This window comes from Lycium barbarum, chromosome 6 (genome assembly GCF_019175385.1).
Source record: "Lycium barbarum isolate Lr01 chromosome 6, ASM1917538v2, whole genome shotgun sequence".
Classification (NCBI taxonomy): Eukaryota; Viridiplantae; Streptophyta; class Magnoliopsida; order Solanales; family Solanaceae; genus Lycium; species Lycium barbarum.
Window position 1 is genome coordinate 87,513,587 of NC_083342.1, and position 26,360 is coordinate 87,539,946.

The 26,360-nt window shown below is 34.0% G+C and overlaps 1 protein-coding gene across 3 annotated transcripts; it reads left to right on the forward strand.

The window, feature by feature from the left end:
* The first annotated feature begins 3,255 nt into the window (after positions 1–3,255).
* Positions 3,256–18,087, forward strand: LOC132644612 (telomerase reverse transcriptase). Of its 3 annotated transcripts, none has more exons than XM_060361213.1 (13): positions 3,258–3,740; positions 6,650–6,727; positions 6,869–6,934; positions 7,029–7,194; positions 9,110–9,173; positions 9,262–9,556; positions 11,528–11,654; positions 11,944–12,088; positions 13,184–13,322; positions 13,729–14,826; positions 15,636–16,195; positions 16,864–17,136; positions 17,367–18,087. In XM_060361213.1, exons 1-13 carry the CDS (start codon positions 3,441–3,443, stop codon positions 17,635–17,637), a joined length of 3,582 nt encoding a protein of 1,193 aa, XP_060217196.1. In that variant the 5' UTR covers positions 3,258–3,440; the 3' UTR covers positions 17,638–18,087. The 3 variants fall into 3 exon arrangements, 2 of the variants coding, with proteins under 2 accessions (XP_060217196.1, XP_060217197.1); XM_060361214.1 differs by having other exon boundaries at positions 3,608–6,392; positions 17,367–18,086; XR_009583875.1 differs by lacking the exon at positions 17,367–18,087 and having other exon boundaries at positions 3,256–3,740; positions 15,636–16,571; positions 16,864–16,982.
* The last annotated feature ends 8,273 nt before the right edge of the window (positions 18,088–26,360 follow it).

A 26,360-nucleotide genomic window follows, 5' to 3' on the forward strand; every position in this document is an offset into this window, starting at 1 on the left:
GATGATGATAATGATGCCCACAGAGGCCGATATGATACGATGAGATGCCCACAGAGGCTTGAGATGCGTTATATATGCATATATATGTATGACTCCTATGCATGCATAGTATTTATGCATATCATTGGCCCTTAGAGGTAGTTCAGACATACATATTGCATTCATTTCATCCTATGTACTTTTATATCTTTTTATGTTACTCTCATGCCTTAGATACTCAGTACTCTGTCCGGACTGACGTCCTTTTTCTGGGGGCGTTGCGTTTCATGCCCGCACGTTCAGGCAGATAGGTTGACGATCCGCCCCTGTAGGTTGTTGTTCAGCTGGTATTGGAGCACTCCTCTTGTTCCGGAGTTGTTGTTATGTTTTTGGTACGTTATACTTTTCTGTACATATGGGTATGGCGGGGCCTTGTCCCAACCTTATTATGTCATATACTCCAATAAAGACTTGTAGACAGTTATGGTATAGTTAGACGTTGTATGGCCCCCTCGGCCTATATTTGTGATGCAAAGAATTTCATGATGGCTTTGTCGGCTTGCATAGTTTTTGTCCAACATAGCTATATAGTATGTCTTTTCGGACTCATCTCTTTTCAACATATTTCTCATATGATTTAACAGATTTCCATCTGATGACTTCGAGGTCCACTCTTGATTATGGTTATGATATGAAGGTACGTTTAGCGGTGCTCGACAGGTAGGGCTCGGGTGCCCGTCATGGCCCTCCGATTTGGCTCGTAACACAAGGGTTCATTCGTATTCTCATTAGAAAATTATATTTGCATATATAAAGTTAATTTTTTTTTTTTTACATATATTTAGTAATAAGGATCCAATTTCTTTGAGTTCTTCGTGCATCTACTTTTTATATTTTCAATTTCGTTACTGAAAACCCCGTCTCTGACCCTACGAGAAACCAGCAAATTCACGAATCATGAGTCAAGAAGTGATTTATTACGCTTTTATTCATTAGCTACGCTTCTTGGACGGCAAAGATGGACCTCTCATGTTCAATTAAGGAGGCAAATTTGCACGCCCCTTAAGAATTAATAAATGAAGTATATATTTTATCATAATACTCATATTACAGTCTCAATAGATTTAGAAATGATTTGGAAATGAGTAATAAATGTTAAGGGTAAAATAATAAAGTAAAGTTTGTCTTTATCTTGATATGTTAAAGTGGACAAGTAAAAATAAAATTTATTTTTATTATAGCAAATAAGTAAAAGTAAACAGAAAGAGTACTTAACAGCAAAAAAGTTTCTTTAGTTGAGCATCTGTTGCAAAAGTTTTCCTTTTCGTGTTTGGATCATACTAAAGCAGGGGAGAAGATATGTAATGCGTAATGTTTTCCTTTTCAATCCATAAATTTAATTCAATGAAAAAAAAACATTGAACAATGTTCCATTTGCTTTTTGGGAAAATTGGTACGCATAATTCTATTTTTATATTTGCGATGAGAAAAAAGGGCCGAAAGTACTCCGTTGCTATCCAAAGTACTGTATCTTATTTTACCTTCTGGTATTTGCTCTTCATTGCAACAAATTAAAAGTCCAACATGAAATATTATGACATGGAAAGAGCTTCATTAAAACTAAGAGCAAATACCTTTTTTGACAATGTATATATTTACACGCAGAATCCGTCCACATCTCATTAAAGTCAAGTTTCTCACAAAGTATTTTAACAGGTAAAATCCATCCAACCTTTAATAAAGTTAGGAGAGGTGAGTTACGTAGGTATTAAATTCTACGTAAATAAGATCGTGTTTTCTATTTAGTTAGGAGGTAAGTTATTCATGTATGAAATTAATAGACCATTTGTTTGAAATTAAGAAATCTGCATAACTAATACATGTATACATTGTGAGAGAATCTATATTAAGCAGGATAGAAGGTGGATTAACTAATACAACTAATACATGAATAACTAAATCCTGTATAAAATAATATATAAATTTCTCATAAGGAATCCCTAACTAAATCCTGTATAAAATAATATATAAATTTCTCATAAGGAATCCCGTCTTACTAATGCCTGCATAACTCTAAGCAGCTACGAAATAACCCCTTTGGGGTCGCTTGGTAGCTGGTTAAGAGATCACTTCTTTATGTATTATTCTCTGCATAACTAATACAACGTTTAGTAGATAATAAAGAGACATCTTATTTATGTAATAATTTTTGCATACTTATATCGCGTTTGGTAGCTAGTTAGAAAGTAAGTTATTCATGTATTAAATTAGTACGATGTTTGGTTTGCAATTTAGAAACCCGCATAACTAATACATGTATAAGACTATAAGTTATGAGAGAATATATGTATTATTTTATGCGGGGGAGAAAATGGAATAGCTAATACATGAAAAATTAATACATGAATAAAAAGTTGAAATGACAATATCCCTTATCACTTCCCACTTAAATACTTTCCATTTTCTAAACAAATATTTTTTATAATTTTTAATATAATATTTTAATATATTTTTTTAAAAATACTAATATTTTTAATTTCAATTGTAACAAATATTTAAATTTTAAAAAGTATATAATATTTATTAACATTTAATATAACAAACCAACATTCAAGGAATAATTTATGCATAATTAAACCATTCATAAATAAATCCTGCATAATTAGTATATGCATAACTAATACCTGCATTACTAATATCTGCATAATATTAACCAACTACCACACGACCCCTTAATGTTCCCAAAGTGTCACTGGGAATAAATTTACAATATATTTTATACCGTAAAAGGGTAATTTTGAACCATTCTCCTAAGTCCTAATTGAAATTATGACTTGTTGACCAGGAGACTTTACAGGCCTCACATTACACTGTACATAGTCTTTAGAACTATGCAAATGTGAACTAAGAAATTCAGTTTAACTTCGGGAACCAGAGTTATCGGGAGGGAACAAAAGAAAAAAAGTAGATTTTCTTCATTGTTGACTCTTATATGTAATTGCCTATGTGTGGCTTGACACAGTCCAATACCCCTAATTATTACTTTCTCCATTTTAATTTGTTTGTGTATTCACCCTTTTAGAATGTCTCTTTAACTTTTTTTTTTTGATAACTCATCAATTTAAAATTTTCATTTTGATACATTCTACACATCTTTAATTTAAGATTAAAAGATTTAAAAATCTTCTTTTTTTTTATTAAATTTCGTTTCAAATTAAAATCAAACAAACAAATTAAAAATGAAGAAATATAAATCATTTCACTCACTGGGAAATGAATTGGAAAATGGGAAAACGTGTCAAGTCAAACCAGACTACCCTAAACCCTAAATTATCTCTTAATATTTTAAATTGGACAAGTTAAAAATCAATAAGTAAAAATGGAGGGAGGGAGTAGTTTCTAAAATATTTAAATCGTCACACTATAGCTTATTCGGTTTTCACTCAGAATCCTGTTTGGCGATGGTGATGAAGAAAAAGAGAGTTCCAGAGGTTCTATGGAGGTTGTTCCACAAGCGTGCACGTACTCTGGCAGATACAATCTTATCTCTAATTCCTCCACAAACATCACTTAATTGCAAATGCAAGGGTAGCAAATGTCTTGGTTGCGTTGGCGAAAATGAGGCCATGTTGTCGTATCTTATCAGGGAAAAAGATGTAGATGATTATCGGAAGCTTCTCAACCAGTGCTTCATTGTCGTCTCCGATAACGCGCCTCCTCTTCGCAGCTATGATCCTCATTGCCGCTGGCCCCACCTTGAGGTATCTGTTTTATTTCGATGATCATGTCAACAAAAGTAAGTATTTCTCGAAATAATTTTTTTGAAAAATATTTTGGCGGGAAACTGTTCATCTTGTCTACCTTTTTTTTTTTTGCCCTTTTCTGTTTTTGTCGGACTTTAAAAAGATACCCTTATGTTTCTATTTGTTTGTCTGGTTTTGACTTGACAGGGGACTTAAGAAAGTAAAAAAATATTCTTGAATCTTGTGCTCGTAAATTAGAGATATGTAGAATGTACCAGATAAAAATGCCGTTTAATCTTGTGGTTTTAAATATGTCATGTGAAAAGCTGGAATTAAAGAGTTGCCCAAAATAGGAAGGAGATATTCTTTTTGAAACGGACTGAAATGGAAAGCAAGACAAACAAATTGATAATGAAGGGAGTATAATTTTGAGAGGTTGCTTGTTGATTTTGACTGTTGTGCTGAAATGTTGATGCCAATCTACTGCAGTTGAGAGAAAACTCTAAGCGTATGAATTTTGTAAATTGTTTCGAAATGGAATTTTACGAACCATATTAGAATATACTATGAGATGAAAGTCTTTAATTTGAATATATTTCAGCAAAATTCTTTCAGAAATTAATTGAAGAGCGATACAGTTGACACTTGAATAGCAAAATATGGTCTTTTTTTTTGGCTGAAATGCGGATTTAATCTAAAATCTGCTGGTTATTTAGCTGATTGAATTAGGCTGTCAATCGATCTCAATAGTTTTTTTGTTAATAACATTTAGAATTGACAAACTTGGCAGAAACCTGAGAGTATAAAAGGGTATTTCATGTGTTTGGTCTAGGAAATAGCTGAAGTAGTTCAATTTTTTACCCTCTATAGTGACAATAATCCAATAGAAGCAACAGTTTTACGAGAGAAGATTCATGTGTATTCCGTTTCATGCCTTAAGATCAACTTATTCCTATCATTTCATCCTTGTTGCCTGGGCTAACTATACTCATGTTTTTTCCTGTATATCACGGAAAAAAGGTGTTCCTGTATTTAACAGCCCAAGAAGCCTCGTGTCAGATTATTACTACTATCATAATCGTTTGGTACATCGAAGACAAATCTTTTCTCTGATTACCGTGTGAAATGGATTCTGGAAGTGTAACTGGTTCAAATGTTTGATGGTACACAATTTGTTAAGTTTAGCTTGGCAAAGGGAAGAACATGGACCGTAGAATGACAGCCCTAGGAAAAAGAGCCAGTTTGAAAGGCTAAATATCAATGTACTTTGGAGCAGTTTCAAATAGTTTAATGCTGAAATTTGGGGGTGATCGTGATGTTTTTGGATGTATTTCTTTTTTGAAATGGGTTTATGAGTATTTGATTGTTAGTTCTTTTCCCTTTTTTTTGGTTTTTCATTCATTCACTAGTCCTCTTTTTTCTTCTTCTTTATGTAAATACATTCTGTAAATAGAGAACTTTCATGTTTCTTGGGGTTTTCTTTTTGATAAGTACCATCATACACTTGGCCTGTACCTATTAGAATTCATCTGACAGCCTGATGTATTGGTCATTCACCTGATGAATATATGTTACCCATAATTATAAGTTTGAGAGCCTATTGATCCATTTGGCTCTGGGGACAACATCAAAATACACCTTACAGTAGGTGTTAGTGTGAGCATGGCTCTACATTGGATGTACTCTGTGCTGCCTAGAATGGGGATGAGGTTGCTGAAGATGTTGTGCCTCCAGAGTGCGATTATTAACTCCTTCAAGTAAGCCCCACACAAGTTACAAAATATAGTCATGACTTAAAAGGATAACTAGGATATCCTTTTAGTTTAGCAGAATGGTGGCTGAAATGTTATCTTTGTTGATTGTAGTCTCAGGACTAGATAACTACATAAACTTGCAAAGCACTGCCTAGAATAGGTCCAGGAAAGGCTTTGAATGTTGAATTAAGCAGCAATTTTTCGACCATGACAAGTTTCGATGCTCCTGGTTTGCTAAATGAGAAGGTATCTAAGGAGGGAAGCTCTAGAGACATTTCAAATGTTGTACTAATTGTCCAAATTCATGAAACACAACTAACAGTGATTAATTATTTTAAGTGGCTAGGTTTTCATAACAAGTTTGTATGTGTTCACATCCTAAGAGATGGATTCAATATAAGGCTTCAAACCCTGAAATGTGCTGCTTGTCTAGAAGAACAAGCTATATGGATGTAAAACAGTAGTCACTGGAGTAATTAAAATTTTCCGTGTTTGTATACATTTGTTTCATAATGGGTAAACTTGTTTCTATTTCTTTTAAAAAGTTCTTGCATTTGACTTATAATCAGTACATGCCTGGGGCTATACTCGTTCAGTATGTAGGCAACATTATGTCATAATGTGTATATACAGCCTTAAAGTTACTCTAAAATGAAAAGCACTATAAAATTTCTTAATTTCTAGATTTATATATCTTCAAATATGGTTCCTATATATGCAGGAATTAATGTGGGAATGAGTATGATGGTGCAAGGGTGCGGAATATGCTTTGTTGGGAATTCGTATTGTGTTTTGATTGAACGTGCTATCTGTTTGATATATGTGCTATCAGTTTGATTAATGCTTGGATTAGCTCATCTCAAAGTAAGGGCTAGGAACAATTCATCCAATATGACATTCATTTGAAGATGATTAGGTATTTCATAAATAACATTGATGACAACTCTCTAATTATATGATGCTTAACATATTAATATGATTGTAATATCCTTGGATTTAAGATTTTCTCAACCTTGTTACATTTCAATACTGCTGCTCTGGTAGAAATTCTTGATAACTGTTACTGCAATATATGCAACTCTATAGCACACTAAATTTAACTTGAATTTTGATAAAGATGTCAATCTTTTGTTTGAACTCAGACTGAAAATCTTTTACACCCTGCCATTTCAGCTTGTTAAAAGGACAATTGAAATGACAATAAGTGAGCAATGCAGCAGTTCTAACATTATAAGTTTTGGTTATGATAAGGTAACAGCAACGCCTTTGTCAAGCTGATTTCCTTTGTTTGCATTTTTATTTCTGCATTTTTTTCCCTTCAAGGTGGCAATTCTTTTGATTACAACTGTTCTATGTTTCCTATCTTTTAATTTTCTTCTTGTTGTTGTATAGATGAGCCGCTTTAGTGACACTGTAAAGCTTCTGACATCACCATCATGGAGCCTTCTCCTTAAAAGGGTGTGAGATAGTAGCTTTTCTGGTGTACTATTTTGTTTTCTTATGTGGTAGTAAGCAAGTAAACTTTATTAAAGTGTACTTTGTCAACCTGCAGATTGGGGATGTTCTCATGGTTTATTTACTAAAGAACACCTCAATATTTTTGCGGCTTCCTCGAAACAAACACCATCAGGTGGCAGGAGTTCCCATCAGTGACTTGTGCCTAAAATCTCACCTGCACATATCTGCCACTACCTATAAGCCTTCATTACTTCATCCTGGTAACTACCAGTTTAAAGACGTCTTCTTTTGAGAGGCTTTGAATTCTCTCTTCGTGGTTAAAAAGATTCTTGATCTACTGTTGCAGCATAATTAAATTTCATATGAGTAGGCTAATGAATTGTCTTCTTGATTTCTCTTTTTTTGCCCGAATGCTGCTTATTGTGAAGCTTAGCACTATTGTGCCATATCTCAAACTTTTAACGGGAAGAGATTTCAATCAAGTTCTAATCATCCTTGTCATTATACCCCTCAAAAGCATCACGTCCTGTACTGATCAATCTGAATTTTAAGTTGTCATATGGTGGAGTAGCTTCTGAACTCACTAGTCGGTAGATTTGGATGCAGATTTACTCATATGACATTTCTCCTGTTTCAAAATGATAAAAAGTTAGTAGTTGATAGCTAAGTTACACGGATTCGCCATTTTGGGTGCCGTCCCCGTCCCGGATACGGAGGGGTGCGGGTGCCGGAACGGCAAACGTTCCGGATATGGTCAATCACATACGGTTACTTTGACCGGAGTCCGTCGACTAATTTGGGGGAAAAATTTGAGATTTTGATTTCTCAAAATTAAAAATAAAACAGATTTAAGATAAGGAAAATGACATACCTTCAATATTATAGTACTTTTATTTCATATATGTTGCTTCATGTTTCAGATAAACCAAGAAGTACTTTTATTTCATATACATGTACTTTTATTTCATATACATGTAAGTTCATAAGAATATCTCTCAAAATTTGTAATATCTTTATAGCTCTATTTTTTATATAATTTTGAATTTTCTTAGCCGAATCCCCACACCTGTATCCATAACTGGATACGCACCCCCGAATCTTAAATTTAGATTTTGCCGAATCCGACGCTCGAATCCGTATCCGTATCGGATACCTGCAGCCGAGTCCGTGTAACTTAGGTTGATAGTCTTCATTACTCAATAGCGGATTTTCCTGTTCATTTAAACTTCTATTATTGTCTTTATCTCATACGGGGAGAGCAAGTACATCAGTTTCTTTGACTAAAGTATGCCAATTTCCCTGGTAAAAGGAACAGTGGATTTCCAGCAATAACTACTGAACAGTCAGTCGACTTTCCTGACAGAAGAGTACAGTAGGTTCCTGACTTTCGACGACAGTTTTATTATTTCATGGTTAAAAGCCATTGGAATATTGAGATAAGTTGTAGATAACTGAACAATGCATAAGTAGGTATAGTTGGTGAACCTAATTTACACAGTCAAAGGATATCTTGTGTATTATATCTTCTGTTATCTAGCCTTGTCGTCACCAAGCGTGTGATGAAATGGTTGGGTTACCTCCACCCTTAACTAGAGATCTCAAGTTTGAGCCATATGAATGAAGAACATCTCCAATCTCAGTAGGGAGTCACTTTACCCCCTTAGTGGGCCTACCGGTAATTCAGATTAGTCGGGCCAGTGAACTTCGAATACTTGATGGTTTTTTTTTTTTTTTTTTTTTGTGATAACCGTGGTGTCCAGGCAGCTTGTGCGCACCTCGACTAATTCCATGGGATACCTGCCACCTCCTAACCAGCAATAGGTACCATGTACTTTGTCCACCAAGGCTAGAACAGATGAGAAGAAATTATCTAGTGTTTTTTGTCTGTGTTGTGATTTGAACCTGAAACCTCATGGTTCTCAACCCACTTTCATTGACCACTAGGCCACACCCTTGGGTGTTTAAAGGTTGGCCTTGTCATGTTAGGTATGCAAAATGTTCTCTCAGATATTAGTACCACAAGTCTATATGCTTCACGGGGTGCTCATATTTCATTTCTTTCCTCATGTGGCTTCTAAATATACTTTGAAGTCGTAGATTTCTGCTCAACATAAGCAGATCTGAATTCCACATTGTTTGAATTGTTGAAAAACTTTTAACCATTGCTAATCCCAGAATCTAGGAAAAAGAGGAGGGTAGACGAAGTTTACTCATCAACGAGGAAAAAGACGTGCATTAGGTTTGTGTCCTGATGGTGTTACAGTAAATTGTACTAGCTGGCTTTGCTGTCATTGTAGGATTATAGTTTCCATTCCCTGGTGCTGCAGGAAAAAATGTATGATGGAGAAGTTATCTACAGAAACTACAGTATCTGCTGAAGCTAATTCCACTTGTTGTGAAGTGCTTCCATCTAGGAAAGGACAATGTTACTCAAATACACCGACTCCATCGTATGGGAAGCGTAAAAGACAGTATAAATGGCAGCGTCAAAGGAAGCTTAGGCAGTTGAAGGCTCAAGGAACACATTCCTTAATCTCGTGTATGAGTTTCAACACTAAGGTCAACTGGTCGGGAGACCTGAAGTGTGATGTAAGCTCAAATTCAAGATCTCCTCTTGAAAAGGTGATTTATGAAACTTATACTGCCGTTATCAACTTTGATCTTATAGTCTAGCTTGTGGTATTTTATGCCTATAATATGGTCCAATTCCCCTGATGCATATGCTGATAAAGAAATCACTGACTTGTAAGATGTTTCAGAATATTGCAGTTGAAGGTTTCCAATCTTATAAAATCATTGCATTTGCATTTTATTCTTGTGAAATGATGCACTTTTATGATTATAGTGCATGTTTCATAGGGATAACTCAAAATGAGGAGGAATTGGAATGATCGAATCCTACTTATCTCTTCTCGGGATGCTCAAGGGTGTGTATTGAGATGAGTCATTCTTAACCCCAATTTATCTAAGGGGTGAATGTTGTCAAAGCTTCGGTTGAGGTGCGCTGAAGAAGCTAGGTGCATTGTAGGATAGGTGCTTCGCTTTGCTTAGGCAGCATTTCAGTGTTGGTACCAAGGCAATAAGCATGTGCTGTTTCGCCATCATTCTCAATCTTGATGAGGGCGACTGAACAATTGCTATTGCTTGCATATCTATTGTTATTTCTTGAATGAATTTGATACGATTAGGAATAGGAAAGTAGCAATTTAGTATAGGATACTGGTCATCAAGCCTGAATCAAAAACTTGATACTCCATTTTGAATCTGAATCAAAATTTCTAGATGGTCTTTGAATTTGATGTACATGATTTTTACTTCATATATTTCACTAGTTGTATTTTGTTTCAATTTATTTATTCATATAGTTGCTATTGTGTTTGTAATTACCTTTTTCTACGATAAACATGCATGCACACATATGTTATTTTCCTTCGCACCTTTATTTTCACTATAACCCATGCCTCAGTTGAGCTTTGCACTTAACCAATGAAACCTCAGCAGACTTTGGCACTTTTCGAAGCCTTTTGCCTTTTAGCAACAGTCAAAGGGATTATTCAACACTGATAGATAGGTGGGATTTTCGAGTAGATTGGATTTGCCTTTACCTGAACATTTTCTCTTTATACAAATTGCTAATGCTGTACAGATATAAGATTTTCAATGATCATGTTAAAAAAAAGTAATTTTATGTGTTTTTTAATTGTAAATTTTAAGCTTAGAAAAAATGTGATTATTAAAGTTATATAAGTTATTATCATTTAATTAGTTTGGCTAACCTTCATAGTCTTGTACAGTTTCTATTACTTTGTAGATTTCTCAAAATCATCAGTGGAGAATTAGTTTAATTTCATCTCTATTACACACACATGAGCATTATAGTTGTGTCTCGCTGTCTTATCTGAATATTTATCCAGAACTAACCAAAAATATGACAGGATTATTAATAGGACCAGGGGAATGTAACACAGCATGGGCATTATTTGAGAATGCTTTATCTAGGATTGTTCTGTTGTGGATGGCTTATCTTCCTTTATGCAATATGAGTATGAACATGCACATATAGGATAATAGAAAGTCTGCCTAGGAACCCTAGCAGTGATATTTCCTGTCAGTCTTTATCACACATGTCGCATTCAGGAAAATAAACACTACTCTTTTGCCAGAGATCTAAAGTGGGAGAACGTGGAAAAGAATACCAAGATGAAAACTGAAGAAGCACAAAAAAGAAATAATTTTATCGATTTAACAGAAGAAAGAAGAAGAATTTTTTTAGAAAGAAAAACAATAAGTCACTCAAAAGTGTAACTATCCAAACTAGTTCTGATAAGAGAAGAATGTTTTCCTTGCGGAAGTCATTTCTATCAGGGTTGAGCCTTTCCTTATCAGTAGATTTAGAGTACTTAAATTCCTCTATGAAGAGGCTCAGAAAGTTTTCTTTTTGATGAAAAAGGTAAAAGTTTTAACAATCAGAACTCAGGAAGTTCTGCATGTTGTTCACAAGTAATTCAGCTATAAATATTTCAGCATGTATTTAGACCTTCACCCTCAATTTTTTTGCTTTAATAAAAAGTTTGCCCTTTTTCTTATCAACAGACAAATGTGTGTTGCTCTTGTTGTTTGGTCTTTCAAATCCTTCCAGAGGTCAAAAAGGAAACTCAAATCAACAGGCAAACCATGTTCTACAAGTTGGAAAGTTGTTCGTCAGTATTCCCACCCAAGCGTATCCTTTTACTTTGTCCCCATGCTAATCTGGCTTGAGATTATGGTTCACTTTCATTGCTACTAGTCAAAATTAAGAAAGGACTGGAGTTTCACTTCTATTCATATTTGTTCTGAAATTTTCTGCTTATAAAGAGTTAAATGATTTCACTCCCTTTTAATTTAGTGAGGAGTTTTGCCTTTATTACCAAGTCACTCCAGAAAATAAAAAAACTAAAATTGAAACTGATTGTTGTTGGCCTCTGCACCACCTTAAGGGAAACTTTGTTGACAAACTCAAGAATACTCAGACATCCTGAATTATTTGAAGCCAAACTCTTCTGGAGCAACTAGACTCTTCAAGGAAATTTTTGGATCTCTTGGCGTTTATGTCACTACTCAGGAAGCTCCTTGCGTGCACAGCAGCAACTGTAATCTCATCACATCCTCTTGTCTGTGAGCAACAGCTTTCCCTTGTTCTTTTATTGATCATAATCTATGTTCATTGCTTCTCTTTTAAGTTGTCTTTTCCTTCAAGGATTTTTATCTCATGTAGTCTCTTTGGTCGTTCTTCATGTACTGAAGGCATACCTCTCAGATGAATATGCAGATAATCTTTGTCAAGAATACTCTAAAATGTAATGATTTAGCACTGTACTTTTATCTTTCTTACTAACATCCAAAGATTTTGAGATTTTACCCCTTCTGAAAAGATATGGTGCTCTTCTTATCATGTTTTCAGTTTCTTTTTGTCTGCTCAAGCTTAAAGTGTCTGCAGTTAGGGGCTAGTGAATATGGAATGATTATGGATGACCAACATACATGACAAAGCTTATAGACTGTGCTGAAGCTTTATGCAATAGTCAAGCATTGGGTTGTTTGTCGAGAAAATGCTAAGAGTCAAGTTTTAGAAGCTGGTTTTTGCTTCTTGGTAAGAGAAAGGCCAAAAAGAAATATGGTGTGACCTGATAGAGGGAGCCGGATCATCATAACAATGCTGTTTAATTTGTGCTCTAGTAGATGGCAATGCTGTAGGAGCTTAAGTGAATTCAATATCTGTTGGGGGCTGCTGGGGCTAGTTTATCAGAAAAGTCTTTCGTCAATATTTTTGTATTCTTAATACGTAGTCAATTGTTAGTTTACGTTTGAATTGATTATTCGAGAGCTGCCTGCAGCTATCATCGTGAAGCTTTATAATTCTAATTCTATTTAACTACTACGTTATAGTTAATTTCAATTTGCTAATGGAGTTTAACTGAAGTAACCAGAGAAGGTTGAATGGGTTTTTTTGGGCCAACTCTTGAATGGGTTTTTTTGGGCCAACTCTCTTTCATTCTGTTCCGTGCTCTGCACTATTATCTTCACTTTCTTTTATCAGTGAAAGTGTGGACCACTATGTTGTTTATCCTAAAATACCTGAACATGTTACATGTCTCAGCACAAGTTATTTTGTTCATTTGACATTGTCCTTTAGTTCTGTTTTTGGGACAGGAGTGAACTTCTTTACCTGTATTACTTGGTCTTTTTTCTAACACTTGTTGTTTTGCCTAGATACCATTCAATTATTAAGTTGCTGAAATCTCTCATCCGCAAAGCTCACCAGTGCCAACACTTAAGGCTGTTGAAAAAACACTGTTCTACTCCATCATTGGATCAAGGTACCAAAAGCATTGCTGCAACTATCTTGGAGGTTAGTCTTTGTTGAACTTCTTAAATTTTAGTTTATCCCTTCTTGTTTCCGGTCCCTTTGAGGTTTAAAAGTTATATGAAAAGAAAGAAAAATAGTCTTTATTCACCGGTACTCTCTACCATTTGACTCCCAAAGACTTATCAACCGAGCCACATATATTTTTGAGATTTTGGGTATTACTTCAATTTGTGGGCCAGGCTGTTGCCTACTGCAATCTCTTATTGTTATCCAATAGAAGAAATCTGGTCCTATGACCTTTTCTTCGATGCCACTTTTTATCTGACATAACTAGGTGCACTTAGTCAAAACTGAAAAGTCAATGAATGGTCCAACTCAGTTCTCCATAACTAGCATTTCCAGATATATGATTATTGAATGTGTGATGTTCTGAACTGTTTGGAATCAGGGAAACAAATCTGAAGCAAGTTTACTTGCAAATGATAGTCCGGAATCTCTGTTGCAGCCAACCAATTATTATTGTATGAAGGAGCAAGTTGTATCATTTGCTTGGGCTGTTTGTCGAAGTATAGTGCCCATAGATTTGCTGGGGACTACTTCTAATTGGAGAGTTCTAACGAATAATATATACAAGTTTGTTAAGCTACGAAGGTTTGAGAAATTCACGTCCAAGCAGTGCATGAGGAAAGTTAAACTATCTAGTTATCCTCTACTATCAGATGAATACTCCTTTTTATTGAAACATGAACTACTAGAACGCTGGATATTTTGGTTATTTTCTTCTTTTGTTTTGCCTCTGGTTCAAGCCAACTTTTACGTAACTGAAGCTGAGCATGAGAAACAAGATATATTTTACTATCGCAAGCCTACTTGGGAGAATATTATTTCCAAAGCTGTGACCTGCTTAAGAGATCAAGGTTATGAAGAATTAACTGCTGCATCTGTCAGGAAAATAATAAGGACTAGGTCATTTGGCTTCTCAAAAGTACGTCTACTTCCAAAAAAAAGGGGAGTAAGAATGCTGGCAAATCTTAAAGCATCACTAAAGTTGCCTGTGAATCATCCTCTGCAACCCAGAGGTCACAGAAAAGTAGGCGCTGGTAGAAATGTCAAGTATCACAATTACAAGTCTGTTAATGAAATCCTCAAAGATTTGCATTTAGTGCTCAAATGTATAGTAGCAAAAGAACCAGAGAGGTTGGGTTCATCTGTATTTGACTATAACGATGTGTATAAAAGGCTTGTCCCTTTCTTATCAAATCTGAAGAGTGTTTTTTCTGTCAAACCTGGACTATTCATCATTGTATCAGATGTCGAAAGAGCTTTTGATTCTGTAGACCAAGATAAGCTACTAAGTGTGCTGGATGATCTCAATTTGGAGGATGAATATTTTTTTAACAAAGTTGTTCAAGTTGTGTGCACCAAGAAATCACTGCAGATACCACCAAACTGGACATTAGGAAGTAAAGAGGATGTCCCTGATCTTGCCAACGTCAGGTCTTGTCTTCCCAATCACTCGTTGCGTGGCATTCTTGTAAAGAAACAGGTAGGATATTCTGAACTGCTTTAGAGTAAACACATCTACATGCAAATTTCATGGTCGTCTTTTGGCTTCTTTTGTTTCATAATTTCTTGGCCCTGATTGTGTTTGTTTGAGAGAGCACATACTTATTACCATTATATGGAACTGTCTTGTGGCAAACACATCTACATTTACATTTCATGGTCTTCTCTTGGCTTCTCTCCCTTCTATGCGAATTTGTTTCATAATTTCTTTGCCTTATTGTGTTTGTTTGAAAGCACACATACACATTACCATTATTTGAACTGCCTTACGGTAAACACATCCACATGTACATTTCATGGTCTTCTCTTGGCTTCTTTCACTTCTGTGTGAATTTGTTTCATAATTCTTTGGTACTAATTGCATTTTTTTGAAGGCATGGTACAATGTGCATATAGAGAATACTGTTCCGAAAAAGAAGAAATACATGAGATTGGATGAACAACCAACTAACTTAAGGCAGTGAATTGACGTGGATGTTTGCAGTTCAAAAAGAAATTGCACATTGAGCTCTAGGTAGGTATCCCAAGGTTATAATGATCTATGAGGAATGAGGTGTGGGGTGGGAAGGGCATATCAACCAAAGATCCTACTCCTAGAAAGAGGAACGAATCATTTTTCTGATTTGTCATTTTGTATTAAGGCTCCATCAACCAAAGAACAAATTAGAAAATAATAATTTAATGAACAGTTATATCTTTCAGTTAAAACATTACCTGACATTGATATGCTTTAAGAACCTTACTTCCAAAAAGTGGGTATAACAAAATCTAAATTACTGAATGTTCCAGGTGCAAGGCAGAAAAGTAAGAAAAGAACAGCTTCAAAATGATTTGAAGGAGCACATAAAGCGCAATGTGCTGCAGCTAGGTGTCAAGTTTTTCTTGCAATCTGTTGGTATACCTCAAGGAAGTGTTTTGTCCTCTCTGGTCTGCTCCTTGTATTATGGGCATCTTGAGAATTCAGTAATATTTCCATTTCTTGAGAAAGCTTGTAAACCTGACCCTGAATTTCCTTCAGAGGAATGTCCCGTTGATGATACAGCTGCAAGATATAATCACCTCGTAACGTGTAAACCTAACTATCTGTCGCTTAGGTTTATCGATGACTTGCTTTTCATCTCAACCTCAAAGGAACAGGCTTCTAAGTTCTTCTCCCGGTTGCAGAGAGGGTTTCGTGCCTACAACTGTAACATGAATAAACAAAAATTTGGAACGAACTTTCAGACGAATATTATACAAGGTTTGGGATCAGATAGATTATATGTGGTTGAAGATGGAACCTCATTTCTTCGATGGAGTGGACTATTTATCAACTGCTCGACTTTGGAAATTCAGGCAGATTACACGAGGTCGGCTATCTTCTTAGTAGCAACATGGCATCACTTGCGAATTTTCATGCGAGCTGTTATTTTATTTGTTCCAGTGTTTCTTAAAGGCTTATATTATGATAAAGAGGAGTTGGCCACTCTAGGAATCAAACACTCACTTGCTGAAGAAAATGATACTTTCCTATTAAGCATATAGCAGAACAAAATGACTCTTCTAACATGAACTGCAGTTTCAATAGTTGGTTGATGACGCATCACTTATTTTGTAGAGGTCTGCCTTGCTGTAAACTGAATCTGGGAAAGATCCAAGTACATTTTCAGAGTGTCCATTTTCCACAGGAAAGATTACCTTGGGTTGTTGTGGAAGTCATTTTTGGCTTTCGAGATGTTGTAATTGGTGTGTAGCAGATCTTCACGTCAGCTTATTTTTATATTTATTCATATTATTGACTTGGAAGTGTCTTGTAGACTGAAATGGTGTTTTTGTTGCAACCAACATTTGCTTTAGCATTTTGGCATCAACTATGACCGTATTTGGCTATCAATTGACCTATTAAAACAATTTTTGATAACCGAACCTATCAAAACAGCAATATTTTCCTCTGCACGATGTTTGTACTCTTCTTTCTCAATGCTCAAAGGAATTTGATAATTGGTAGATATTTATTGATGTGATCCTTTGCTGACAGGTATTTGAATTCCCCGCTAAGTTCAGCCCTCACTGTTGGCTGGATAAATAAACCAGGCCGTGACTTAAAGGCTAAGTTGTGCGGTTATCTGAGACCGAAGTGCCATCCTATATTTTATGATTCTAACATAAATTCAGCAGTTGTGGTCAGACTTAACATTTATCAAGCTTTTCTTCTGTGTTCCATGAAGTTCCACTGCTACATCTCTGATTTATCATGCTTGTGTAGATTCAGCACCGAATTTTATGCAGATGCTTTGGGAAAATCATTGAGGTATGAAACATCTAGTACATCCTCATTGGTGCTGTTTGTTCTTTTTATACACTGGTGTTGGACCTACATTGGTAGAGAGCCTCTTCAATTATTTTAAATCTAAGCTCAGCTAGTTTGTCTAAGTTCTTAAACATGAAAGTATCAGGAACAACTCTAAATGAAAGGGGTTGGTGGCAAGGGGGAATGCATCACATATTCACTCCGTTTTCGCTTCATTTTTTCCCCACTAGGTATATGAAAAGGCTCATCAAGAAGAGGATGTTCTCCTTCAAAACTGGTTCAGATTTTCGTCCAATTCTTGATGTGGAGAAAGGGGAAATCGAATGGCTTGGATTAACTGCTTATATTCGAGTGTTGAAGAGAAAACAATCAAGGTATAAGGAGTTGTTACATGTATTAGAGGCTAAGCTCAAGGCACTTGGTAAGCTAGAAAGTACATCAGTATTGCAACAAGCCACAGATGATAAACGTTCCTCTATACTATGGAAGATTAAGTATTGACAACAGAAGGAAACATACCTGTATTTTGATTAAACATACCTGTATTTTGATTGAGTAATTTTTGCCATTGTGTCCACAAGGCACTTTAATTCGAAAAGAAGGCTGTAAAAGTTTTAAATGCTTCAGTCCAGAGCCTTCTAAAATGAGCTTGATATGAAAACCTAAACCATGTTTTGTTCCAGGTACATTTTGCAACCTATTTAAAGCGATACTATTTGGATCATATCCTGCATAATGGATCTTACCGTAATCACTCAATAGTTTGGTATAATCTATGTCACAAGTACCAAAAAAAAAAAAAAAACCTGAAAACGAGAGTTCACATCGGCTAGGCCCCTTTTCTCATTTCTTTTTGTGTATTAACATGAAGCAAATTGCTTGCCTTTCTTTATTTCGTTTTGCTATCCTTTTCTTATTGTCTTGTTGGAGCAATTTGCTTCCAACTTTAATCCCTAGTCGACTTCTACTAGTTCTGAGCATAAGCGAATGTATATATACTAGACGGCCTATGCCCGTGCTGTTCACGGGTCTAACACTTTAGATTATAGTGTATTTATGTGTATGTAGTTGTCTTTGAATAGTGATTATACATATATATATATATATATATATATATATATATATATATATATAGTATATATGATGTTCAAAACACGATTAATATAACATTGTAGTTTGTGCTCCGTATTTAAAATTTTATTATATTAATGTTTGCTACGAATACAAAATCGGCAAATTTATTAATATTTTTTAAAAGAGAAGACTTGTTTAAAAGGAAATTATTTTCTTTTTTACCAAATTTTGATTTGGATAATTCTAATTCAAATTATTAAATTAATTTTACATGTTTAAGACGAAACAAAGTAGAAATTGATTTTCTATTTAAACGAAAAAATACTATTTTTTAATTTTTGGTAAATATTCTCGGTTTAGCTCATTTTACTTGTCATGTTGTCTTTTGCATGGTTTTTTAAGAAAACGTCGATTAGAATTGTAATTTGACTAATTTACTTTATTCATTATTTGATCTCCATTTGATATATTTTTTGTTACGACATTAATTTTTTTTTACATTTATTAGAGTAAGAATAAAAATAAAGAAGTAATTAAATTCTATCTTATTTTAAAATATAAATATTTTAAGTATATTTATTTTAGTGAACATAACAAATAAATGACATGGCGGAATAGCAAATACAACAGTTTAATAGCTAGATTAGATCTCAGGCTAATATAAAAAAAGAAAGAAAACTGTATGGTTTGACTACTTAACTTTTTGAAGAAAAACAATTTCATTTGCTCTCACTAATGGATTGATACGCTCGTGGCAATGAATCCATCATTATTGACTTAATGAGATACTTTGGAAATTACATGAATATTGTTTGATTTTTTAATATGGAGTGCACTTTTGTTTTTGGACATTATTAATTTGTACTATTTTTATGCATATATATATATGAATTATGGGGCCCACAATTTTTTTTGCACTTTTTTTTGACATTGTTTGTTTTTTTAATATGGGATTCACTTTTTTTTTTATATATATATTGTTTGATTTTGTCAATATGGGATACTATGTTCAAAACACGATTAATATAACATTGTAGTTTGTGCTCCGTATTTAAAACTTTATTATATTAGTGTTTGCTACGAATACGTACGTGGCAATGAATCCATCATTATTAACTTAATGAGATACTTTGGAAATTACATGAATATTGATTGATTTTTTAATATGGGGTGCACTTTTTTTTTTGACATTATTAATTTGCATTATTTTTTTTAATATTAGTTGTTGTTTAATATATATGGGGCCCATAATTTTTTTTTAATTAAATTGGAACGGATATATATATATACCATAGAATTATGGGGCCCATAATTTTTTTCTACAATGGGTATTGTTTATTTTTACTTATGTTTATGTTTCTGATGTTGAATTTTTTGTTTTGGTGAGTATTTAGAAGACAGGGTTTTACTCTGGATTTAACATTAACTTACGTTCCGTTGTTCTGTTCTTGAAGTTTACCTGAAAAGTTCCAATTTTTCGTTGGGCTGATGTAAAGTTTGATTCTTTAGCTTTGGTATCTGCAATTTTCCTTCAATGGGTTTTGTGGTATTGTTTAATTTTGCTTATTTTTATCGTTCTTAGGTTAGACACTTTTTTTTTTTTTAACATCATTAGTTTGTACTATTTTTATGCATATAATATATATACATATACTATGTTCAAAACACGATTAATATAACATTATAGTTTGTGCTCCGTATCTAAAACTTTATTATATTAGTGTTTGCTACGAATACAAAACCAACACTTTTTTTTAACATTATATTTTTTTTAATATGAGGTTCACTTTTTTTTTTGTGATATTGCTTGATATATTATTAGTTTGCACTATTTTTATGCATATAATATATATATATATATATATATACTATGTTCAAAACACGATTGATATAACATTGTAATTTGTGCTCCGTATCTAAAACTTTATTATATTAGTGTTTGCTACGAATACAAGTCTGTACTCTTTTTTTTTGACATTGTTTATTTTTTTAATATGGGATTCACCTTTTTTTTTTTTTTTTTTTTGTATATTGCTTGATTTTGTCAATATGGGATACTATGTTCAAAACATGATTAATATAATATTGTAGTTTGTGCACCATATTTAAAACTTTATTATATTAGTGTTTGCTACGAATACGCACGGGGCAATGAATTCATCATTATTGACTTAATGAGATACTTTGGAAATTATATGAATATTGTTTGATTTTTTAATACGGGGTGCACTTTTTTTTTGACATTATTAATTTGCACTATTTTTATGCATATATATATTAGAATTATGGGGCCCACAATTTTTTTTGCACTTTTTTTTGACATTGTTTGTTTTTTTAATATGGGATTCACTTTTTTTTTTTTATATATATATATATATATTGCTTGATTTTGTCAATATGGGATACTATGTTCAAAACACGATTAATATAACATTGTTGTTTGTGCTCCGTATTTAAAACTTTATTATATTAGTGTTTGCTACGAATACGCACGTGGCAATGAATCCATTATTATTAACTTAATGAGATACTTTGGAAATTACATGAATATTGTTTGATTTTTTAATATGGGGTGCACTTTTTTTTTTTACATTATTAATTTGCACTATTTTTTAATATTAGTTGTTGTTTAATATATATGGAGCCCACAATTTCTTTTAATTAAATTGGAACGGATATATTACTACTAATATAGAAGGGCCCACAATTTTTTTTTATATATTTTGACAACGAAAAAGCACACGGACGACGAAAAAGCACACGGACTGGTGCTTCTATATAGTTAGAATTATAAGGCTAGGCATAAAAGAGGTGATGTGGCACCCCTCTATGGTCAGAATTAGTATTAATCTATTTTATCAAATTTTTAGAATTTTTTCCCTCGATTAAATACAATTTTCTATTACTATTACAATTAAAAATTAAGGTATTAATTGCAGCATAATAAATACGGAAAGGAAAAGGTGTCGTTTCAAAAAAAAAGGTTAGTTACATCTCCATAAACAGGGAAAGAGACTTGTAAATCCAAAACATATGGCATTTTGTGTAACATAAGACGTTATAATTTCTTTTTAGAAGATAGAATTATGATGTACTTATTGCAAATTTTATTATGAAACAATCAATTGATCTGTATAATACATACAGAACTCGATAAGGCAAAGGTATGACTAGAACTCGAGAAGCAGAGCCTTATGAAGCTGCTGCAATTGTTTTTTGAAGCTATATTTTTTGGCTTTGAAGTAAGAAATAACATGAAGACGTAAGAAATAACATGAAGACGTCGGCTTTCAAGTGCTTTATGTTTTCTCTTCTCCATCTGTAATTCATACTATTTTTCTTTTGAGCTATTGGTATTTATCCGGTTCGATTACAGGTAGGATGGGAAGAGATAAAAAAGGTAGATTGTGATGATAAGAAGTTATAACCATTCTTACATCTTTTAGAGTTTGTTCGGTGAAAGAGTAGTTACACCCATTGTTTGCAAATTCTGGCTAAGCAAAGAAATAAAGGAGATAGTCAATTGTACTCTTTTTGAAGCTACATGTTTTTTTTCTCTTCAAATCTTTCAGGATTTGAAGCCGGGTTGGGCAGATATAAAAGTGAAGAAACATTTGGTAAAATTGAATTTCGGACCTATGTCATGCAGCTACAATCACAATAGAATAACCAAAGAATAATACTATATTTTTTAAATCCATTTTGCAGGTGTAGATACAATTAGTCAAGAGAGTGAAGATGGGAAACAGGGGATTGAAGATCAAGGTAATGAAAAATAAATGATAGTAGACCCTATGGTGAAATTGAAGGTCCAGACCCTTATAATACTTACACTTTTTATGCGGAGTACCCATTTTGCAGCAACAATTTTGTTGCCTCGGTGACATCTTACATCTCCATAAATATTCTTTTATTCTTTTTCTTTTAAAAGTTTTAATTGAGAGGTGAGCATCATTCTTTTTTTAAATTTCGTTACTGGGTGCTTTTTGTAATTTTTCTTTTTAAATGTGATCTTCTCATCCATTTTGAAAGTATGCCAATGAAAAAATGTAGTTCTATTTAGTTCTACATTTAATAGAAATATTTATATTTGTGATTTAACAAATTCTATGATAAATAATTATCATATGCATATACATGAAAATCTTCATCTATTTTATCTTTACTAAGTTCATACCAATTTCAGTTGCAAATTTATTAATGTTGTTTATAACCGCGCGAAGCGCGGGTTACTTCACTAGTAGTAGTTGAAAACCTCGGCTAGAAGCTTTCGAAGTTTTCTGTGTTCCTGCATATTTAAAGCTTGAAACACGTATATAGGGAGTAGAACTACGTAGCAGATAAACTTGCACATTTTGGTTCAGACTTGACGGGAAGTCGGATAACTTTTTTTGACCAGCCTCCCCCTTTTGTTAACCAAGTTCTTTCCGATGATTATGCTGGAAGCATACACATTCGCCATGTGAACAAGCACCGCACATCTGGAGATTAAACAAAACAGATCTTTTGTACAACATCAACAATCTCCACAGCTTCAATGGCGCAGCAATCGCCTGTTGTTAGCAATCCTCTAGGACATCAACGGGAGTCTGTAACTCCCACAGTAGCTAGTGAAGGATCACTTTGTAATATTTCCGTTCATGATGTAGATGCCATAGAGCATCAACTCCCTGTATACTTTTAGTATTTTAATATAATGCAATCTTAATTACCAAAAGCGAAAAAAAGCTAATAATTGGTTAACGACAAACATCTATTAATTACCTTTGGGAATTAATAGCTTGAGAAAAAAAGCGAAAAAAAGCTTGCAGAAGACTTTAGAAAAAGGAACCTAATAATTGGTTAATGACAAACATCTATTAATTACCTTTGGGAACATCCGATAAAAAAACAAAAGGAACTGTTATTTCAGGTTTTACGATTTACATTTATTTCATTGTGTGATTGTCAAACTGTCAATTTTTGTTAATAATTTTATATATTTTTGGACAACGGGTACGAAAATGATGCTACCATCATCAAGAGATTACGATCATGGTAAATTTCAATAGGTAACTTGTTTGTATAAGGTGTATGTAAGCTATTTAACATGATTAATTGAAGGTTTGTTTGAGCCATAACGGACCGTAGAACAGACTAGGCCTGCCTCTCTATTACGATTATTTGTCACTCTCTTGATATGATCATAGAGAAAGAACAATTGTGGCTTTATAGGGTTAGATGAGAGACCTAGTTGCAATTACTGAAATCCTAATGGGTTCTCCCATTACGGGCTTCATTGGGTTAAGCCCACACTTATCACCAAGCACATAAAGTGCACGACCATACCAATTATCACACTATAATTGGGCGCACGTTTATGGATTATCATTCAACCTAAAGTAGTTAAAATATAAATAAGTGTTTTAAAAAATGTAAGTTCATATTTTTTTTCTAACATTCTCCACTTGGGCTACATTAGCAAAAACTTTATTTTCGAAAACAAAACTTTGACTTGCTTAAAAAAGATTTTTTCCAGGTTGATGAAAGAAAATATTTGTGGCCACATTTTTTAAAAAACAATCCATGAACTTTAATCGACCTTTGCAATCACAATCTTAAATATCAAACTATCGCGCTCTATTTGTTCTTTGGAATACGAACCTTCCCTAATCACATTATTTTCAATTAAGCCAACAAGATCAAAGTCTAGCAGTGTAGTAAGGAATAGTGTCATAGGTGATATATATGTACAAGATTATGTACTCAAGTACTATTACCTTATCGGTTCTCCATATGTCATAAAAGCATATAAATGAAGATTCACCTCTTGGACAAACCAGTTTCACCTCAAGATACCATATTACCGAATTGCATCATACACAAAAATGGATGCCCTCTTAGAAGAACCAAATTTCATCTCAAGATACTGTGCATTACCGAAATGCAATCAAAATACAGAGCAACTAATGTTGCAAACCATTGCACATTGGAATTACCTCTTGGGCGAACCAATTTCCACCTCAAGATACCATGATTTGATTAACCAATAATGTGAACCATAATGATAATAATCATAATGCAAAATATGAAAGTAATGAGCATTTTATTTCATATATTAAAAGTTCACAATAATATAATATTACGGACTCCTACTAACTCAAAGAATCAAAAGACTCTAAGACACCTATATTAGTTACATGATGTTTAAAGTCAATGGGCCTAAAACCCTTAGTTAGTTGATTAGCTAGCCTTGCGTCTGCCCTAATATTCTGTATAACAATGTCTCCTTGTCAAACCAAATTCATGACTGTCAAGAACTTAATCTACATTTGTTTGGTGTCAATACTCAACTTATTATTCTTGAAAAAGAATACAGGTGCACTGTCACAGTACATCACAATGGGCCTCTGAATCGAGTCAACAACTATGAGTTCTCCAATAATTTTTTTAAAGTCAAGCAGCTTGCATAAATGCACTATAACAAGGTACGAGCTCAGTATACATAGTAGAAAATGTGATCAATGTCTACTTAACACTTTTCCAAGATATGGCACCACTAGCAGGTGTGAAAACGTAACCAGAAATGAAAGTATAATCATATGTGCACCCGCCAAAGTCAGCATTTGAATAACCAACAACTTCAAGACTGTCAACCTTTCGTTATATCAACATGTGGTCTTTAGTCTTCTGAAGATATCTGATGACCTTCTTGACAGCACCCAATGATCATCTTGCTAAGGACATTCACAACAAAAGCTATGTTAGATCTCATACACACCTGTGCATATATCAAACTGCCCACTGCACTAGCATAAGAAATGTTTGTCATAGTGTAACGACCCGCTTGGTCATTATGCATGCGTTGTCCATTCTATCCTTGGTAGTACTTTTCCGAGGTTAGGAATAAGCGGACTTAAATAAGTTGGGTGTGTTTTGTGACTTATAAGTGACTATGGTGTGTTTTAACTTGATCTGTGTTTTGGCTGTGTTATTAAGGCCTTAGAATAATTTTTAGAGACTAAGTATAAAAAGTGAAAATTTTCCGAGCTCACTGCCCAAAATCCACCGCTGCAGCGAGGGAGGGTCCCACTGTAGCGAAGGGTCGGTTTTCCAAATGGCCGCTGGAGCGAGCGCTGCAGCGAAGGTGTTGCTTGCTGCAGCGGTCCTCGGCCGCTGCAGCGGACCTCAGTAAGTCAGAATCCCCATTTAAATACCTTATTTCGACCCCACTCCTTACAAAATCCCAAAAACAGTTCCCAAGAGCATAGAGGCGACTTTCTAAGGCTAGGGCACTATTCTCCATCAAAGGTAATCCTTAATTACTAACTTCTACGCGTAATGTTCTTAGTTGATTATTTTTTCAATCAAAGGACCTTTAATGGGAATTGAAGGGTAGAACATAAACACTAAGGAAAACCCTAGAATATTAATAGGCATTGTTTATTGTTGGTTAATGTTGTTTATTTATCTAAGAATAGAGATTATCACTTCATAGCATGAGAACTTATTATTCAATGATGGAAATTGGTTGTTGAGACCTAGGGTTCCAATAAAAATGGAGACTTTGGCTAAAATCAGATGGGTAGGATTAAAATTATTAGAGAAACCATGAATTGAGTTCATACTCCATTACTTACTTAAGCATTGTGATTTCTAGACTTTGAGCGTCCCGAAGCTTTGAGGAAAGGAAAAGCTATTGCAGAGTGATTGCATTTTTCCAGATCGGCTTCGAGGTAGGTTACGGTTTACTTGAGTTAGACTTTGATTAGTTGACTGTATATGTCGTAGAATCTATAGGAGAAAGCATGTCTAGGACTTCAGATATGGAGTTTGGGTGATTGTTCTTAGTTGTATGATTTAATTGTGTAAAGTGATTCTCCATTGTTGAGGCTGATGAACTTGAATTGTATTTTTGAAATTGTAGAAAGGAAGGTTTTCATATATATCCTTCAGAGAAGAATTGTTGTTAGTGACATGTTCTATTACATTGAGTAAACTAATTGTGAGTCTTATTGTGACTTGTGTTATTGAACTATAATTCATCGATTTTGACTTGATACGTGTTCTTGAGTCATTCCTTATGATTTGATTATGAGACGTTGTTGACGATGATTGAGATGGAACATATACATCTTTTAAGGCACATTTGACAGGGGGTGATGATGTAG